General features: G+C 35.9%; 1 protein-coding gene and 1 long non-coding RNA gene across 5 annotated transcripts in view; one reads left to right on the top strand and one right to left on the bottom strand.

The window, feature by feature from the left end:
- LOC136263117 (uncharacterized) overlaps positions 1-15336 on the bottom strand; it is a 206026-nt gene that overhangs the window by 33414 nt on the left and 157276 nt on the right. The gene's annotated exons all lie outside the window — the stretch shown is intronic.
- LOC136263035 (adhesion G protein-coupled receptor L4-like) overlaps positions 1-15336 on the top strand; it is a 71236-nt gene that overhangs the window by 32553 nt on the left and 23347 nt on the right. For all 3 annotated transcript variants that reach the window (XM_066057487.1, XM_066057495.1, XM_066057502.1), the window contains 10 exons: positions 2285-2543; positions 4834-4903; positions 5400-5468; positions 6910-7048; positions 10355-10495; positions 10559-10628; positions 12506-12611; positions 12658-12728; positions 14586-14724; positions 15009-15097. In XM_066057487.1, the coding sequence (XP_065913559.1) occupies positions 2285-2543; positions 4834-4903; positions 5400-5468; positions 6910-7048; positions 10355-10495; positions 10559-10628; positions 12506-12611; positions 12658-12728; positions 14586-14724; positions 15009-15097 (1153 nt within the window). The remainder of the gene's footprint in view (positions 1-2284; positions 2544-4833; positions 4904-5399; positions 5469-6909; positions 7049-10354; positions 10496-10558; positions 10629-12505; positions 12612-12657; positions 12729-14585; positions 14725-15008; positions 15098-15336) is intronic.

Here is a 15336-nt window from a genome sequence, read left to right as displayed (position 1 = left end):
AAAACAAATCTGTTGATTTTAAACCAGGAGCATGTCTGGTTTGTTGAATTTTTTCCAAAAAGTGCATGTGTGTACCTATCTACCTATCCATATGTACCCATGTGAGCAAAACCATTAAATGGTAAAAGCAGCCTGTGTAAGAAGTAAAAAAGCAAAAATAAAGTCTGTATTAAACTTCCACACAGGTAAACTCTGAGGTGGCTTCTTTTCAGCGGTCTAAAATATGGGAGTGGTGACTTTCTTAGATCCTACCCTTGGGTTTTGCAGGTGTTTAGCAACTGAAAAAAGTCGCAGGCCTCATAGACTACCAGGAATAGCCTATAATTCACCAAGTATGTATTCTTTTATATGTAATGTACTGTATCTTGGTTGAAAACCAATAGCTATATTGAAGGTAACAGTAGTAAGCCTCACAGTTAACATGCTACATATTTATCATACAGCACAAATTATTAAACCAGGTGTGCACCCACACCCGGCTATGGGTGCGCACCTGCTACTGAAATTAACAACTTCAAAACAACATTGAAGGCCTCTTAGACTACCAGAGATAGTGTATCTTTCAAGTTGAAAGGGGGCATTACCCGTACTTATGCGAAAGAAAATGAAGGGCAGCCTCAAGGCTTTCTCTAAAAAATTTGCATGAGAAAACATGATAGATGCACTATAAAACAGTTGAGAAGATACTTTTATGCATAATTTGTGGTTTAAAGTGGTTTGTTATATGTACACTTCTTCAGCAGCACATAGCAACGTAATTACACCTGCAGATCGTTTAATCCCTACACCTGCACTTCTAGTACTTCAATCTATACCCATATCCAAATTAGGGATTACATATCCACTAATATATCTGCAGGTGTAGATAAAAGATGCAGATACAGGGGGGTTCAAAAGGGTTCCATGAATGGAAGAGCCTCTAATTCAAGATACTCTAATAGAGCAGTCAATATGAGCAGTCAATATCGAGGTACTGTAATAGTGCAGTCAATATCGAGGTACTGTAATAGAGCAGTCAATATCGAGGTGCTGTAATAGAGCAGTCAATATCGAGGTACTGTAATAGAGCAGTCAATATCGAGGTACTGTAATAGAGCAGTCACACTATTTTTCTGAGGAGCAGTGCAGCAAGCTACGTATGTAGTTATAAATAAGGAGATGTAGTTGGTGCAGAGATGTAGGGCAGCTATTGTCAGAAGATAGTCACCTTTTTTTTGGTCTTCGACTTACAGCTAGGCTGAAGTTGCAATTCTAGGGTAGAACCCCTCTTTTTAAAAGTCTGGATTCACCCTTGGGTGACCTCCCTTGTTCCCTAAATTATTTCTATGATCCCAAATTTAACTTAAAATTCTTAATTATTTTTTTCCTTTTCCTTATACTTGTTCGTTTACTTTATTTGTAACATTATTATGACTGGTGAACCCCTTACATACCACATCAAAAGAAAGAATGGCACCAGAGTTGATATTTTCGTGCCATAACCATCAATTGCTGACTCAAAATAGAAGTGGTCATTATCCTTTACTTTCAGCTGCTATGTTTAGCCCATTACACAACACTACAAATGAAAAGCAGTAGGAGAAGTGCCTTTACAATCAATCCAGTCACCACGGAAATACAGATGATTCACTTGTCCCAACTATCAATTACTGACTTAAAAAATAGTGGCCATTACGCTTTGCTTTCAGCTACTGTATGTTCAGCCTGTTACACTGTGTTACAATGAATGAAGAGTGCCTCTGCAATCAATCTATCCACCACCACAGAAAATATGGACGAATCCCATTTACAAACATAGGGAAGCTATCATGCTACTGCGAATCGACACCTTGGGCTGTCAACAAAAAGAAATGGGATACAAAGGAGGACAAAAGTAAGTCCATGCCACATGCATTGTACACAATGCAATATTCCAAAAGGCACCTGTTGGAACGAAGTGACATTAAACAGTGAACAAATCAAACCCTCATCCTTAGCTGTTATTGAGTCACACTTGCCTGAAGGCATCAGGCAGGCAGGCAGTCAGTACAAAATTGATTTAAAATAAAAATTCATAACAATTAATTTTATGGAAGTATTTATGTCATACTGAAGGCACTTTTGGGCTTGGTTATGCTTAACCAATACTGCCAAGGTGTGGAGGAAGGTATCATGAAGCTGGTTTTTGGGTGATATCTTTGGCCAAAAAAACCCAAACCTCCATGATCCCTAATATACAGTACTACAGTACTACTGCACTGTATGATATTCAACAGTTAAATATTATTCTATGTCATTTGATTAGGACATGCTTATAGATGGTGCTTACAAAATGCTACTTGGGACACTTTTATAAATACTACTTTGTGTCAAAACACACAATTGGTTGAATTAAATGAAAGAGTTAATAATTTGAAGACCCTCCTTAGCAACAATACCAACCAAACTGTAACTGAAGTTGAAACTGTGAGTGAGGCACTGATAATGATCACTGATGCATCAATGGGAAGTATTACTCCTAATGATGTTAACAGATCCATTGAAATAATTGATGTTATTACAAGGTACGTATGTAAACATACCGTCCATACTGCTTGCACTCTGAAGCGTATGGTACTACTGTAATATTATAGCCACTTACTGAATTTATGATAGACTAGGAAGCTTAACCTGTGCCGAGAGCTTTTTTGCGCAGTGGATTTCCTATGTTGTAATTAGTATAAGCATGGGTGGGTTATATATATCCAATTGACATGCAATGGAAATGCTGAACTAAAATGTGAGAAATCTATAATTGTGACCAGATTTTGGAAAACTGTCGATCTATGCACAATAGTACTTTTGTAATACAACACATTTAAAAACAATGGGTAAAATAATGCAAGCTCCAGAAAAAAACTTTACACAAGTAAATCCTATGCATTGTCGTATTTGCCAGTTCATAGGGAGTACAAAAATCCTTCCATACACCAAAGGGTTTTGAGTTACAGACATATGCTTACATTGTGGTGATGAAAAAATTTGTCGACAATTGTTCTACAGTGAGTTTTCCTTTCTTCTTGAACGTGCAAGCATACCTAGGGAAAAAAGCTATACCTTGGTGGATTCACAGATGCATGGTGAGCACAATAAACTAAGATTCCATTCCATATGCCATTGTTTCAGTAAGATATGATGGTTTATGTAAGCACCTGTAGATTATTTTCTCATTGGCTTTAATACATAATTGTGTGACCAGATTTTACACAAATCGCACATCAGGCAAAATCAAACTAACACCTCCAGTGGATAGTTACACTATCGTACTACTAGTTTTGACACTCAGTACCACTGAAACTACTCAAGGATGGTTTCAACAGACGTCTTTTCTGGGTGGTGTGTAGAGCTCACATGGTCCTATAATCTCGTCTCTGGACTCCAGTTGTGGTCTGCCTCCATTTTGAGATCTAACCCTTGCCCACCCCGCCACCCTCCACCCCTTTGTGAGCACTTGTGATACTACTTCGCTCATCCAACTGCTCAGATTTTCTATCTTATTTGGCGAGAAACTCTATGAGCAGCTACAAGTACTGCAAGTGATCTGAAAGGTAACAAATTGATGCATCTTTAGTGTAAGTTTCATATGCGTGTTTGCTATCCTTGGAGAGTTATGCTGGCTTGAATTCCTTAAAACCGTTTATCTCAAAACTTCTAATGTGCGATTTGGATGGTTTTTCCAAAATCCAGTCACATATCAATTTATTTGCTCGTCCGGCTGTCTAGTGCTGTATTTCCAGCACTGCTCAATAATAAAGCTGAAACTTAGCCAGTCCATTCCTCTGTCTCTATAGACAAGAAAGAACAAAAAATTGTGCGGATATTGGTTGGTTTTCTAAAATTAAGTCACAATTATTACAGAGCTTGATCTCCATTAATGATGGATAGTACAAAGCATGGCGCCATATACACTGTACTGCAAAGAAACATCAAAAGACTGAGATCAGTAAAGGAGATAAAAAGGACAAAATGTGACTGGATTTTGGAAAAACAATCCAAATCGCACATTAGAAGTTTTGAGATAAACGGTTTTAAAGAATTCAAGCCAGCATAACTCTCCAAGGATAGCAAGCACGTGTATGAAATTTACATTAAAGATGCATCAATCTGTTACCTTTCAGACCACTTCCAGTACTTAGCTGCTTGTAGATTTCCTGCCAAATAAGATAGAAAATCTGAGCAGTTGGACGAGCAAAGTAGTATCACAAGTGCTCACAAATGGGTGGGGGGTAGAGGGTGGCGGGTTGGGTAAGGGTTAGACCTCAAAATGGGGGCAAACCACGATTGGAGTCCAGAGATAAGATTACAGGACTGTGCTGGCTCCTTAGTGGCTGTTCTGTAGCAAAATCGACAGAAAAACATCTGGCCAACATTAGCAGGCTGTCCACCAGTAAACCACTGATTCTTGCCAAGCCAGGTCCTTCAAAAGACCTAAAACCGCCATTCGAGCTCTACACACCACCCAGGAAAGACGTCTGTTGAAACCAGCCTCGAGTAATTTGAGTGGTACTGAGTGTGTGAAAACTGGTAGTACGATAGTGTAGCTATCCACTGGAGGTGTTAGTTTGATTTTGCCTGATGTGTGATTTGGATTGGTTTTGTAAAGTCTGATGACAAATATTATGAAAGCCTGATATCAGAGATGTTCTCAGATTTGTATTGCACCCAACAAATTGTTTGGATGCATGTGGTACGTACATCACTGCTAAATGCTTCTTTTGCTTGTCACCAGACAGTTGATGTTGAGACTTTTGAATAGCTCCCACTCCATATGGATGTATTACAAATTCACAAGATTGTACATTTCTTTCAATGCAGGATCACCCATGATGCAAGCTCAAAGGAGACTACAAATGACACAATACGATCGCTTAATTCTACTTTAAATGTATGTATATAATATAAACTAATTTTGCACATATTGTAGCTAATGTGATTATAAAGTAATGTTCATACTACATTAGGAAACTTATCATAGGAGTGCACTAGACTTATCTTGGGTGAAGTTTCCTTTAAAAACAAATTTCAGAAGTGCTGCAAGGCCATGCCAACTCGACAAGTAGTATGTGTTTAGTAAAATATCATGAGGAAGCAACACTATTAATTTTATTGTACTGTTATAAAAGACATGAACATTCCTTATAGTTGCAATGGAGTTGTATAGCTTTAGTGTTGCCACAGAGCATCATACTGTAGGTACATACACTGTACATGCATATTGTACATGTATACAAAAATAGCATATTTTGGAAACATCTTTGATTTTACTACATATCTGCATACCAGTTTTTTATGATAGTATTCTTTATGTTATAAATAAAAATTAATTTGTGTAAGATATTATTATACGTCATCTGCTGTATTTCTCTTTCCACTGTAAAAAGAATGTAGCAACCACAATTGATAATTTATTAAGTGATTCAAACAGAGTGTCTTTTCAAGAGTCTCAAAATGTGAGTTAAACATATGTAAGCAATTACTTGTGTGTAGATACAAGGCAGTCAAAAGAATATTATACCTGCACCTATGTGCGTATATATATTAAATGTACAGATTGTGTGTGGTTTGTGGATGTCTGTCACTGTTAACAAGGTAACTGAACACATTGCTTGCTAGTGCTATCATTGCCACTTTCACTGTTTAGCTGCTTCTCACTGCTGTAACATGTACATTCAACTCATGCTTCATGCGGAAAATTTTGCAGCACAAGAATCTGTCCTTGTGTTTTGCTTTAATAATTATATTGTACACTTATTTAGCTTGATACTGATGTCTGTCATCATACTCTGAGTTTGAAAGATGAAGTATACATATCATACAGAAAGACTCAATTGTTAGGTGCAGATATGGACAACACCAACTAGAACAATACCGTAGCAGTAAACTACTTAATCTAGTTTGCTTGATAGTGATGATTTTTAAGTTGTGGTAGTATTTTTGAAACTTGCTTATGAAACTTTCACACAGTACATTCAGTGTTGGGGGTAACGCGTTACATAATAATTATTACTTTTGTGGTAACAAAGTAATACAATGAAATATGCTGTAAAAACTGATAATATAACTCAAGTTTCCTTACTTGCAAATGTAACGTGTTTCCTAAGCAATAAAGTTACTGTAACGAGTCTAATATTATGTAATATTATTACTTTAAGGAACAAAGTTACTAATCTCGTTAGTAATCCACTGAGTAATGCCTAGCCACTACGAAGTAACGAAGCCTACTATTCACCAGCTTCTTGCTTATAACCAAGATTTGCACATTGTCCAACAACACAATCATGTCACGTGATAAAGTGGTAGTTTCACACGTGACAGCTTAAGGCTGTGGACACAAAGTAATATAATATGTAATATTATTATTATAGTTACTTTATTATATGGGTAATATATAACTGTAACTAAATACTTCAGTTGTAAATAATCTGTAATGAGTTACATTTAAACAGTAGCTGTCCCAACACTGAGTACATGTATTCAATACCATGTTATTTTTTGTAAACTATTTAAGTAATTTTTTTATGCAAAAATTTCTTACACAAAAAATGTTGCAGAAATTGAAATACTCTAATAGAGTAGTCATTCATGAACATTACCTGAAAATATTTTTACACAAAATGTTATCATGAATTTTTTTGCATAAAAATAAAGTAAATTGTGTATGATGCACTGTAGTTTGTCTCAAAACTATGGTACAAAGTTAATTTCAGAAGGCATCCATCTTGTTTGTGAGCGCACCTGCTCATAAACATATTGCAAGCCAAACCATTAGCATTTCAAAAATGTGAAAGATTTTTTTGTTGGGAATTATAAGGAATTTCAAATTTAAACAATAAAAAATCAGTCTTTATTTCTATGTAATTTAATTAATGTATATGTGATACTTTATTATAGTCACAGTTGCCAACACTTGGGGAAGATTTACTGAGAAGCATTGAGAATTTTGCTATAGCAGTTGGTGAGGTTGCTACTACTGAGGCTAGTTTTAACAATCTCACAAATATGAGAAAAGCTATACCAAATGATAATATATGTAAGTGAACTTTGTGAGTGTGTTTGTTATAAGTGCTGGCTTGTGGTTTAACATGTCATGTGCAGTATTTATCCTTGATAGTTGTGTATAAGAACACATGTGCTCTTCAATTTGAATTAGATATAATGGATAGATTTTGTACCTGTAAATATAAGTATGTACTTTGATTTTATTTAGACTGTTTTCGGTATTCAAAATCTAGGTTTATCCATTGGAGACTTGCTGTGTGACGATACGGGCTAACAATGGTTGTCATGTTTTAAGACAACTTTGTATGGTGCACATTGGGTCAGAATGAAGGCAATACCATTCATGTACTAAAAACTGGGTATAGCAATACTGGGAAGCCGGGCTAGATTAGAACTCAACATTGGCTAATTGGGTAATTGAATTTCAATGAACTACTCGCCAATTCAACTTCTTTGCTGTTTCTAACAAGCTGGGTATTGTTCATTCAACAACTTGATACTCATTTGCTTCACTATTGTCCATCACTAGGCTTGAGTCTATTATGCTCCGAAATTTACCTGTTATGCTTTTTGGCATTTCCCCAATTTTCCACCTATTATGCTTGTTTTTATGCTTTTTCAGAAATGCATTATGCTTCTATTTTGTGTATTTTTTTCTTTTTGCAGAGAGAAGGTCTTTATAAAATGATAAAACGTGAATGGATAAGTGTCACTTCAACTGCAACATATATAACAAATGATAGCAATAGCTTGAAATTAAGATGTGCTCCAGAATTAGTAGGCATATTAGAGCGAAGTGTCTAGGGGTCATATCTATAGTTATTCAGACGCTAAAGACATTTTATTGTCTAGTATCTTCATAGTTTTGTATGCAATTAATTATATGTACGTATAAAATATTATCATGGTTTCTGATAGATTTTCTGAGTTGTAGCAACTGGTATTCAAAGGACAGCAACTGTTATGTGTGCAGCACCATGCCAAGCACATATTAGTTTCCTGGAGATAAATACTTAAATGGTTATCTCTGTTGCATGCAGTGACTGTTCTATTAGAGTGTTTGACTGTTCTATTAGAGAATCTCGATCTTTTTGAAATAATTATTTTTCTGGTTTGATATAAACTCCAGTCTCATCCTGCACAGACTTCACTATTTTCAATGTCCAGACATTCAATAGCTATACTGACTCAATACTAACTTTATTATCATCAGAGTTTCTATTGTATAATCTTCCAATCCAATAATCATTATCATCATATCACATTTTAGACGAAGAGACATGTTACATAATACCAAATTCAATAACTGAAGCTCAGCTAAACTGCTTTGCCATGCCTTGGCACTAGTTGGTACATGACTGCATCTGTTCATCTGTCCTATAAAACTCAAACCCACAATGAAAAAAAAACACTCATTCCGTTGAGTGTAAATTGTGTAAGTAGTATTAAAGACTGCAGTGCATTATTATACTCGTTGTCAGGAATCATTAATTTCGCCATCCAAAACAGGTTAGCCTTGACTTTGTGACTGTTACAGCAGAAGTTATACTTATAGTGGCAGAAATTTGTCCATTGTGCTCTGAATTATGCTCCATTATGCCAGCATTATGCTTTATGCATTTCATCCCCTATTATGCCAAAAATTATTCTGGCATAATCGACACAAGCCTAACCATCACAAATAGTGAGAAGGCACTTTTCAGTCATAACATTGTCCAGAAACATAGTTAACAGCTTTGGTTGTGTAGATGAAGTATGTCACTGTGCAAGTTGTCTATGAGTAAGTATTCCTAAGTTATGGTGATGTGATATGGCACTGTGTCGTGTGGTTGCCATGGCGCCAGTATTACCGTTGATACAACAGAAATAGCCATGAATGTAGTAACTACAGTAATTTGAGTGTAATGTAAAATAGGTCTAACACAGTGATATGGGCACAATGTGGATAGGGACCCGTCGATTTTGCTGGCAAAATTTTTGGCATAATGGGTGAGTAAAAGCAATGAGCAAAATGCTGGCATAATAGGTGTATTATTTGTGAAGTGGACATAAAAATTGCACAAAAGATCAAGATACTCTAATAGAACAGTCACTTTAAGGCGAAACTGTAGCTTTGCACTTGGAAATATTCAAATAACAAAGATCAGTGCTGAGCAAAATTTATAATTCTTGAGCAAATATGGAGCATAATAGGTGAAAAATAAAAGAATTGCTGGAAAGAAAAATAGGTGGGAAAAAAATCAAAATAGACTGGTCCCTAAATGTGGAGTCTATGAAATTTATAAACCCTTGGGCTCTTAAAGTAACTTGTGCACTACAGACTCAGGCCTTCAGGTTTATAAATTCTATAGACTCCACATTGTGCCTGTATAACTATTATATATTTAACCCATTCACGGCGGCAACCACCATATGGTGGATCGCCCTAATAAAACATTCGCTGAATACAATTTCGATACGCTTACACTGGTATTGTGCATTTGTTAGCATGATGCGCCTATGTTGAAATGCACACACCCATAGAGGTCCCGTTTCTGGGATTACCGGATCCTTCGTGGACTATTGTGGGTTTGTTACGTGACCCGGTAAAACTTTTCTTGTGAACAGAGTCGAGTTAAGTGTTTCTTCGAGTTGATACTAGTGTTTTCAAATACTCTGAATTGTTTCTGATGTGCTACAATAGCTGAAGAAGACAGTCGAGTGTTTTTCAAGAATGTGGCATTATGTGCACAGTGTATATACGCATACGCAATGAGGTTGTTGAGCTAAATCTCGATAAAACCAGCCAGGGAGACCATCGCTCAGTAAGCAGACTATCTAGAACTGTTTAATAGACTGTTATAGTGATTTGTACATACTTTGTTTGTACCCGACTGTTTGTATGTGCTGTTTATATTGTTTTTGTCTTTGTTGTGTTGTAATTACTTTGCGGTTTGTGTTGTGTAAACATAAACAATATCACCAAGTTCACAAGTCTATAGCAAATATTTCGAGGGGTGGTTACTAAGTAGTTTAGTGTACAGGTAGTGTTACACTGGGAAATTCGGCGAGACCTATATAGTCCACCAGGAAATTCAGCCGTGAATAGGTTAATTAATGAATGGTGCACAGAAAATCTTAGAGATTTATTCTATTTGTTGATGTTGCACTAAAATCTCATATGTACATATACCCTTATTCCGAAACCTGAAATTGCCTCTTTGATGATTTCCATAACAGACCTTTACTTGTAGTAAACCGTGGATTAATGATTTACAGAGCTTTATGTTTTTATTGTGATGAGTTGAAAAGATTTTTACTGCATAATGATTCCCTGTATTAATTTTTTTTAAAACAGTTGTTGAGGCTCTCCTGCCAGCAGACAATGAAGAGATGATTGAAACTATTGTGTTTCCAGATGACAATGTTGTGACCAAAATAAATGGTGTAAAAATTACAATACCAGCCAGTGCTATCATCCAACAAAGACACTCAGAAAGTATGTGTGATAAATATTTGTGTGCATACATTTGAAATACCATCATTCTTATACAATACACAGATGCTAAAGTACCAGTTGTCAACTTCATCACTAATAATTTGCAGTCATATATTAATGATCCAAATCTAAGGTATGTAAATAGTATTGTTTCACAGTATGTTGGAGATGTTCAACTTCTTCATGTGCATGCAATGTCCGTGTACTGTACAGTGTGCAGTATATAGTAATTGTATGCATGCAAGAAAATACTATGAACTATTTTATGAAGGCTTGTATCTCAGTGATGGCTATGCAGATTCAACTCAAATTTGGAAAGAAAGATGTCTTAACCTGAGGAAGTTTCTACAGCTAAAATGGTGAACTACTGTTCTGTTCAGGCATTATCAAGCTACAAATACGTACATGAAAACAGCATTTTCTTGGTTCTGTAAAATGAGTTGTAAAATACACTTGTTTGTAGTGTGCCTGCACAGGAGCACATCAAATCCTATGGATAAGGGAGCATGTACCTTCGTAAAGAGTGAAATTCTAACTTGGCTGCTGTGTACTACACAGTAAGTAACTTTTAAAATTTCCTAATTGGGATATTATGTGGAAGTGTATGCTCAAGTATGTCACGTTTCTACTGCAACAAAGCAAAGCTATGGAATTGAAGTTCAATGGCATGACAGAGGAATTGTAGTACAGGCTTAGCAGGACAGTCTTTCTACAGTTGCTAATCACACAATATTACTCCACTTGGCTATTTCAAGCTTTATCTTCAATTTGATCATCTTCCTGTCGAAGCAGTTTAGCTACCTTCACACAAGACAATGGCATAGCAGCCCATTCATTGTATCCCTGTTGCATGTAAGGATGATGTAACCAATTATATACATAGTAACACTCAACCTCATGTTTGAATTTTGCTTGTAGTATTGGTAGTAAATGGTCCTTTATCCATAGGATTCGATGAGCTCCTGGCCTGCATCAGCTGTACTTGGCTACATGACACACTACTGCATGTGTGCCTATTTTAATATTTTTGTAGTCTTGTAATAGTGCACAAATTATTCTGAGCATTTCTATTACAATGGACATAGAACAATCTAGAATCTCCACTGATAGATCTACTGTCACACTTCGTTATGCTAGTGTACTAAACTAGAAGTTTCATTTATAAGGTAGAAATTAAATGTCGTGAACAACTGAAAGCAGTGGTGGAGTAGTAAAGAGTTTGTACATATAGGTGTGGAGGTCCCTGGTTCAAACTCTTGAGAAGCTTTTTCTGTGCACATTTGTACTTCTCAGTGACTGTTCTATTAGAGTATCTTGATAATTCTTGTTTCACATGTTTGGTCCTTGTTTATAGTTTATATCTCCTTAACTAATACCTCAGTACTTACAAATCAAAAAAAAATTTAACTATGATAGTTACTTCATGTACAGACCAATTTTCAAGGCTTTCTATCAAGCAGGCTACCTGTAGGCATGACAACAAATTGCTTTGCAATTTTTAAAATTGTACATAACTCCCTTGTTCTTAATTTGATCAGTGCTGTAAATGTGCTGTTACTACTTTCCAAATTTGAAGTATGTAAATTTACTAAAAACATGCATGAGTTATTCCAAGTTTTCTAAAGTGTGTGAAAAGAAAAAAAAAAACATAAGATTAAGATGAATAAAATAAGGTAAACTTTGAAAGTGCATATTACAGTAATGGCTGGGCAGATTTGACACAAATTTGAAATAGGAGGTGCCCTATCCCGGGGGTGTTTCCACGGTAAACTGGTTGATTCTTGTTTCAGCACTATCAAGCTACAGATGTGCATTTTTTTGGTTTCTGTAAATACACATTCTTGTCCGTTGCACATCCTGTCATAAGTCCTGATGAGTGCACCATGAATGTGCATCTGCTTAGTATCCATATGAAAGTCAAAATGTTGTATTTTTTTGCACTGATTGTCAAGTAAATATAGACACAAAATGTAATCGTATGTATGTAATGTATATTTTGTAAATTTCCAGTGAGCAAAGTAGCAATATGTCATCTGGAGTAATCATTTCCACAAAATTCTCTGAAGGACCCATCAACCTATCAAATGAAGCCAGAGTGATGTTAACTTTTAACAATGTTAGTAATGTTACCACTATGTGGATGTGCTATTTATTATCCGTAGTTGGACATCTCAGAAAATGATACAGTCACCACTGAGTGTGTATTTTGGGACTTCAATCTAGTACGTGAAAAGTAAGGAGCTGCTGTGTATACCAGTAGAGAACTGAGTATAATTATATATAGTTCAGACAAAAATGTAGTGAGTACCCTCATAACAAAATAACTTTTCCATGTAACTACAGAATATACATGTGTGCCTATGATCACCATGATTCAGAACTTGTGTTTTCTTTATTATTAACACATGTTTTGAATACTCACTTTGCTGTGAGCCATTTATATTGTTTGTGTCATGACTTGCCGGAGAATGGACGTACAGTAACATACAGTGCACTTATCTCACCATAATGTAAGTACAGGTTTATCTGTGGGCATATGTTCCATGTTTTATACCGGAAATTTCATAGTTTTGGTTTTGGTAAATAAAAGTCCCCAGGTGCATAGTGTGCTTAATGCATTTGTGAAATGAACACTGCTTGGAGACATAGTTAACAGATTCATAGTATAGCACTACACAATATACCAGTATAATCAGCAATGGTAACATATAAACAATATACAATAGGTGTGTGAAGATGTTGTTGAAAATTATTCTAATAGAACAGTCAGGTTACAATGAAGATACAGTAATATGATTGTGTATGATGATAATGCCATAAATTTGACGATTACATACAATATAATTACAAGAGGTCAGGAGTCTAGTCTCAGTATTATCAAGTTATTAAAAAAGTAATAATAACTGGAGCCCTGGTAAGACAAACAGGAAAAAAAGATATTTGTGGCTACATACTTATAAGACTAAATAATTATATCAACTGTTCAACAGATTAATTACATACCAGGATGCTGAAGCCCAAGCATTATATATCCTGTATGAACAGGAGATGGCAACACAGGCTGCCTGCTGAAGTATACAACGTATTGTACTCTTTGGTAGATCACACACTTTGCTAATGTTGAAATGGTCAATAGCATGGAATGGCCAAGACAACTAACTTCAGTTGTCACAAGATCAACCAAAAATCAGTTATGTTAAAGATCCAGTAGTAACGAACCATAGCAATCTTCTTTATGGTTCCTGGTACCTAAAAGGTGATGTTCAGCTCCACCGTGCTATTAGAACTCTCTGTTCTAATAGCATGATGGAATCTGTGGAAACCAGCACGAGATCAGGTCTGCTTGGAGTAGATGTGATATGAGGTGGAATAGTACTTGGGGGACTAACACTCACCTGGTACAGGAAGATCACTATAGTGGTGCAATCATGTACATTGTTATGTGTGACTAGATCTGGGAAACCGGTCTTATCACCCATGACAGCAGATTTGATTTTTCACCAAGAACAAAAGCTACATGAATACTGTATCAAATTTCACAATCAAAATCAGCTATAATTGAGTGGTCTGCTTTTCCCAAGCACACTGGCAATCTGTACTAACAGTTTGGGGCCCTAATAGAGTGGCTGTACAGCTCTGTGGTATTGAATAGAGACCTTTGCTGTAAATGTTGAATGGCCCATTAATTCATCTCTACACTTTCCTCTTTAATTTTTTATAAACAGTTTCTTGCCCTACTCTGGGCCCCCACCACCCGCTCCTTTGGAGCTCGTCTGGTGCAGTCAACACTGAGTTAAAAACTATCTAAAATGGCAGGAAGTTTAAGTGTTGGCTACCTGTACAGTGAATACTCTTGAAGGCAAGTAAATGGTGTAAATCATGAAAACTTGGTACATGTAGCTTCAACCGTTGGCAAGCTACAACGCACTGAAAACTTAAAGCAAGCATTCCTCTATACTTTAAAATACAGTACTTATTAGGCTGGTTCTCCCAGACCAGTTTACATGTATGTAACAACTATGCACTGTACTGTATGTTGATGCATTTTGACATTTAGAGTTTCTCATCATTATTATTATTATTGTGTTAGCGACCAAACCAGAGGAGGATGGTCCAGTGAGGGTATAATACAAGATGATGATGACACTCTACCAGTACTGTGTTATGCGACACACTTAACTAGTTTCTCTGTATTGATCAAGCCAAGTGGTAATACAAGAGCTATCAAGGTAATATAAGATACTTTTAATACTGTAGCTACTTTATGATTTAATACTGTACACCTGATGAACACTCAAGTATGTACGTATGTATGTATTTTACTTTTGTCCCTTGGACTGCTAAATACTGTTAAGGTACACAGTGTACACATACTGCAAATAGTACAGTAAATGCCTGCCCAGATTCTACATTCATTTCCTAAAAATCATTTGAAAACTGATATTTAGCCTTTTCAATGATGTATATACTCTATTTTGCTTACATAATATCTATTATTAATTATGATATACAGGAGTCTGGACTACATATTGTGAGCTACGTAGGATGTGGTATATCTATTGTAAGCCTACTACTGAATATTGCTGCAATAATTGTACTAAGGTATATACAGTGAGGAGTATGTGTTAATGTTAATGAAATGTTTGACCGGCAATTTGTAAACATGACTAATGTGAATGTGGATCACGTAGTAGTTTATTCATGCAATATTATACATACAGTATATAACTGACCTAAAGCTGTGACCAGGATATTTACATATATACCGTATGCACAGTATGGAGTGGTGTGCATAGAAAATAGTGTTAAATTTTGTTTTGGTTATGACCATTGTTACCTGT

The sequence above is a fragment of the Dysidea avara genome, chromosome 1, assembly GCF_963678975.1.
Source record: "Dysidea avara chromosome 1, odDysAvar1.4, whole genome shotgun sequence".
NCBI lineage: Eukaryota > Metazoa > Porifera > Demospongiae > Dictyoceratida > Dysideidae > Dysidea > Dysidea avara.
Note: the sequence above shows the minus strand (reverse complement) of the source record. Positions and strands in the feature narration are given on the sequence as shown.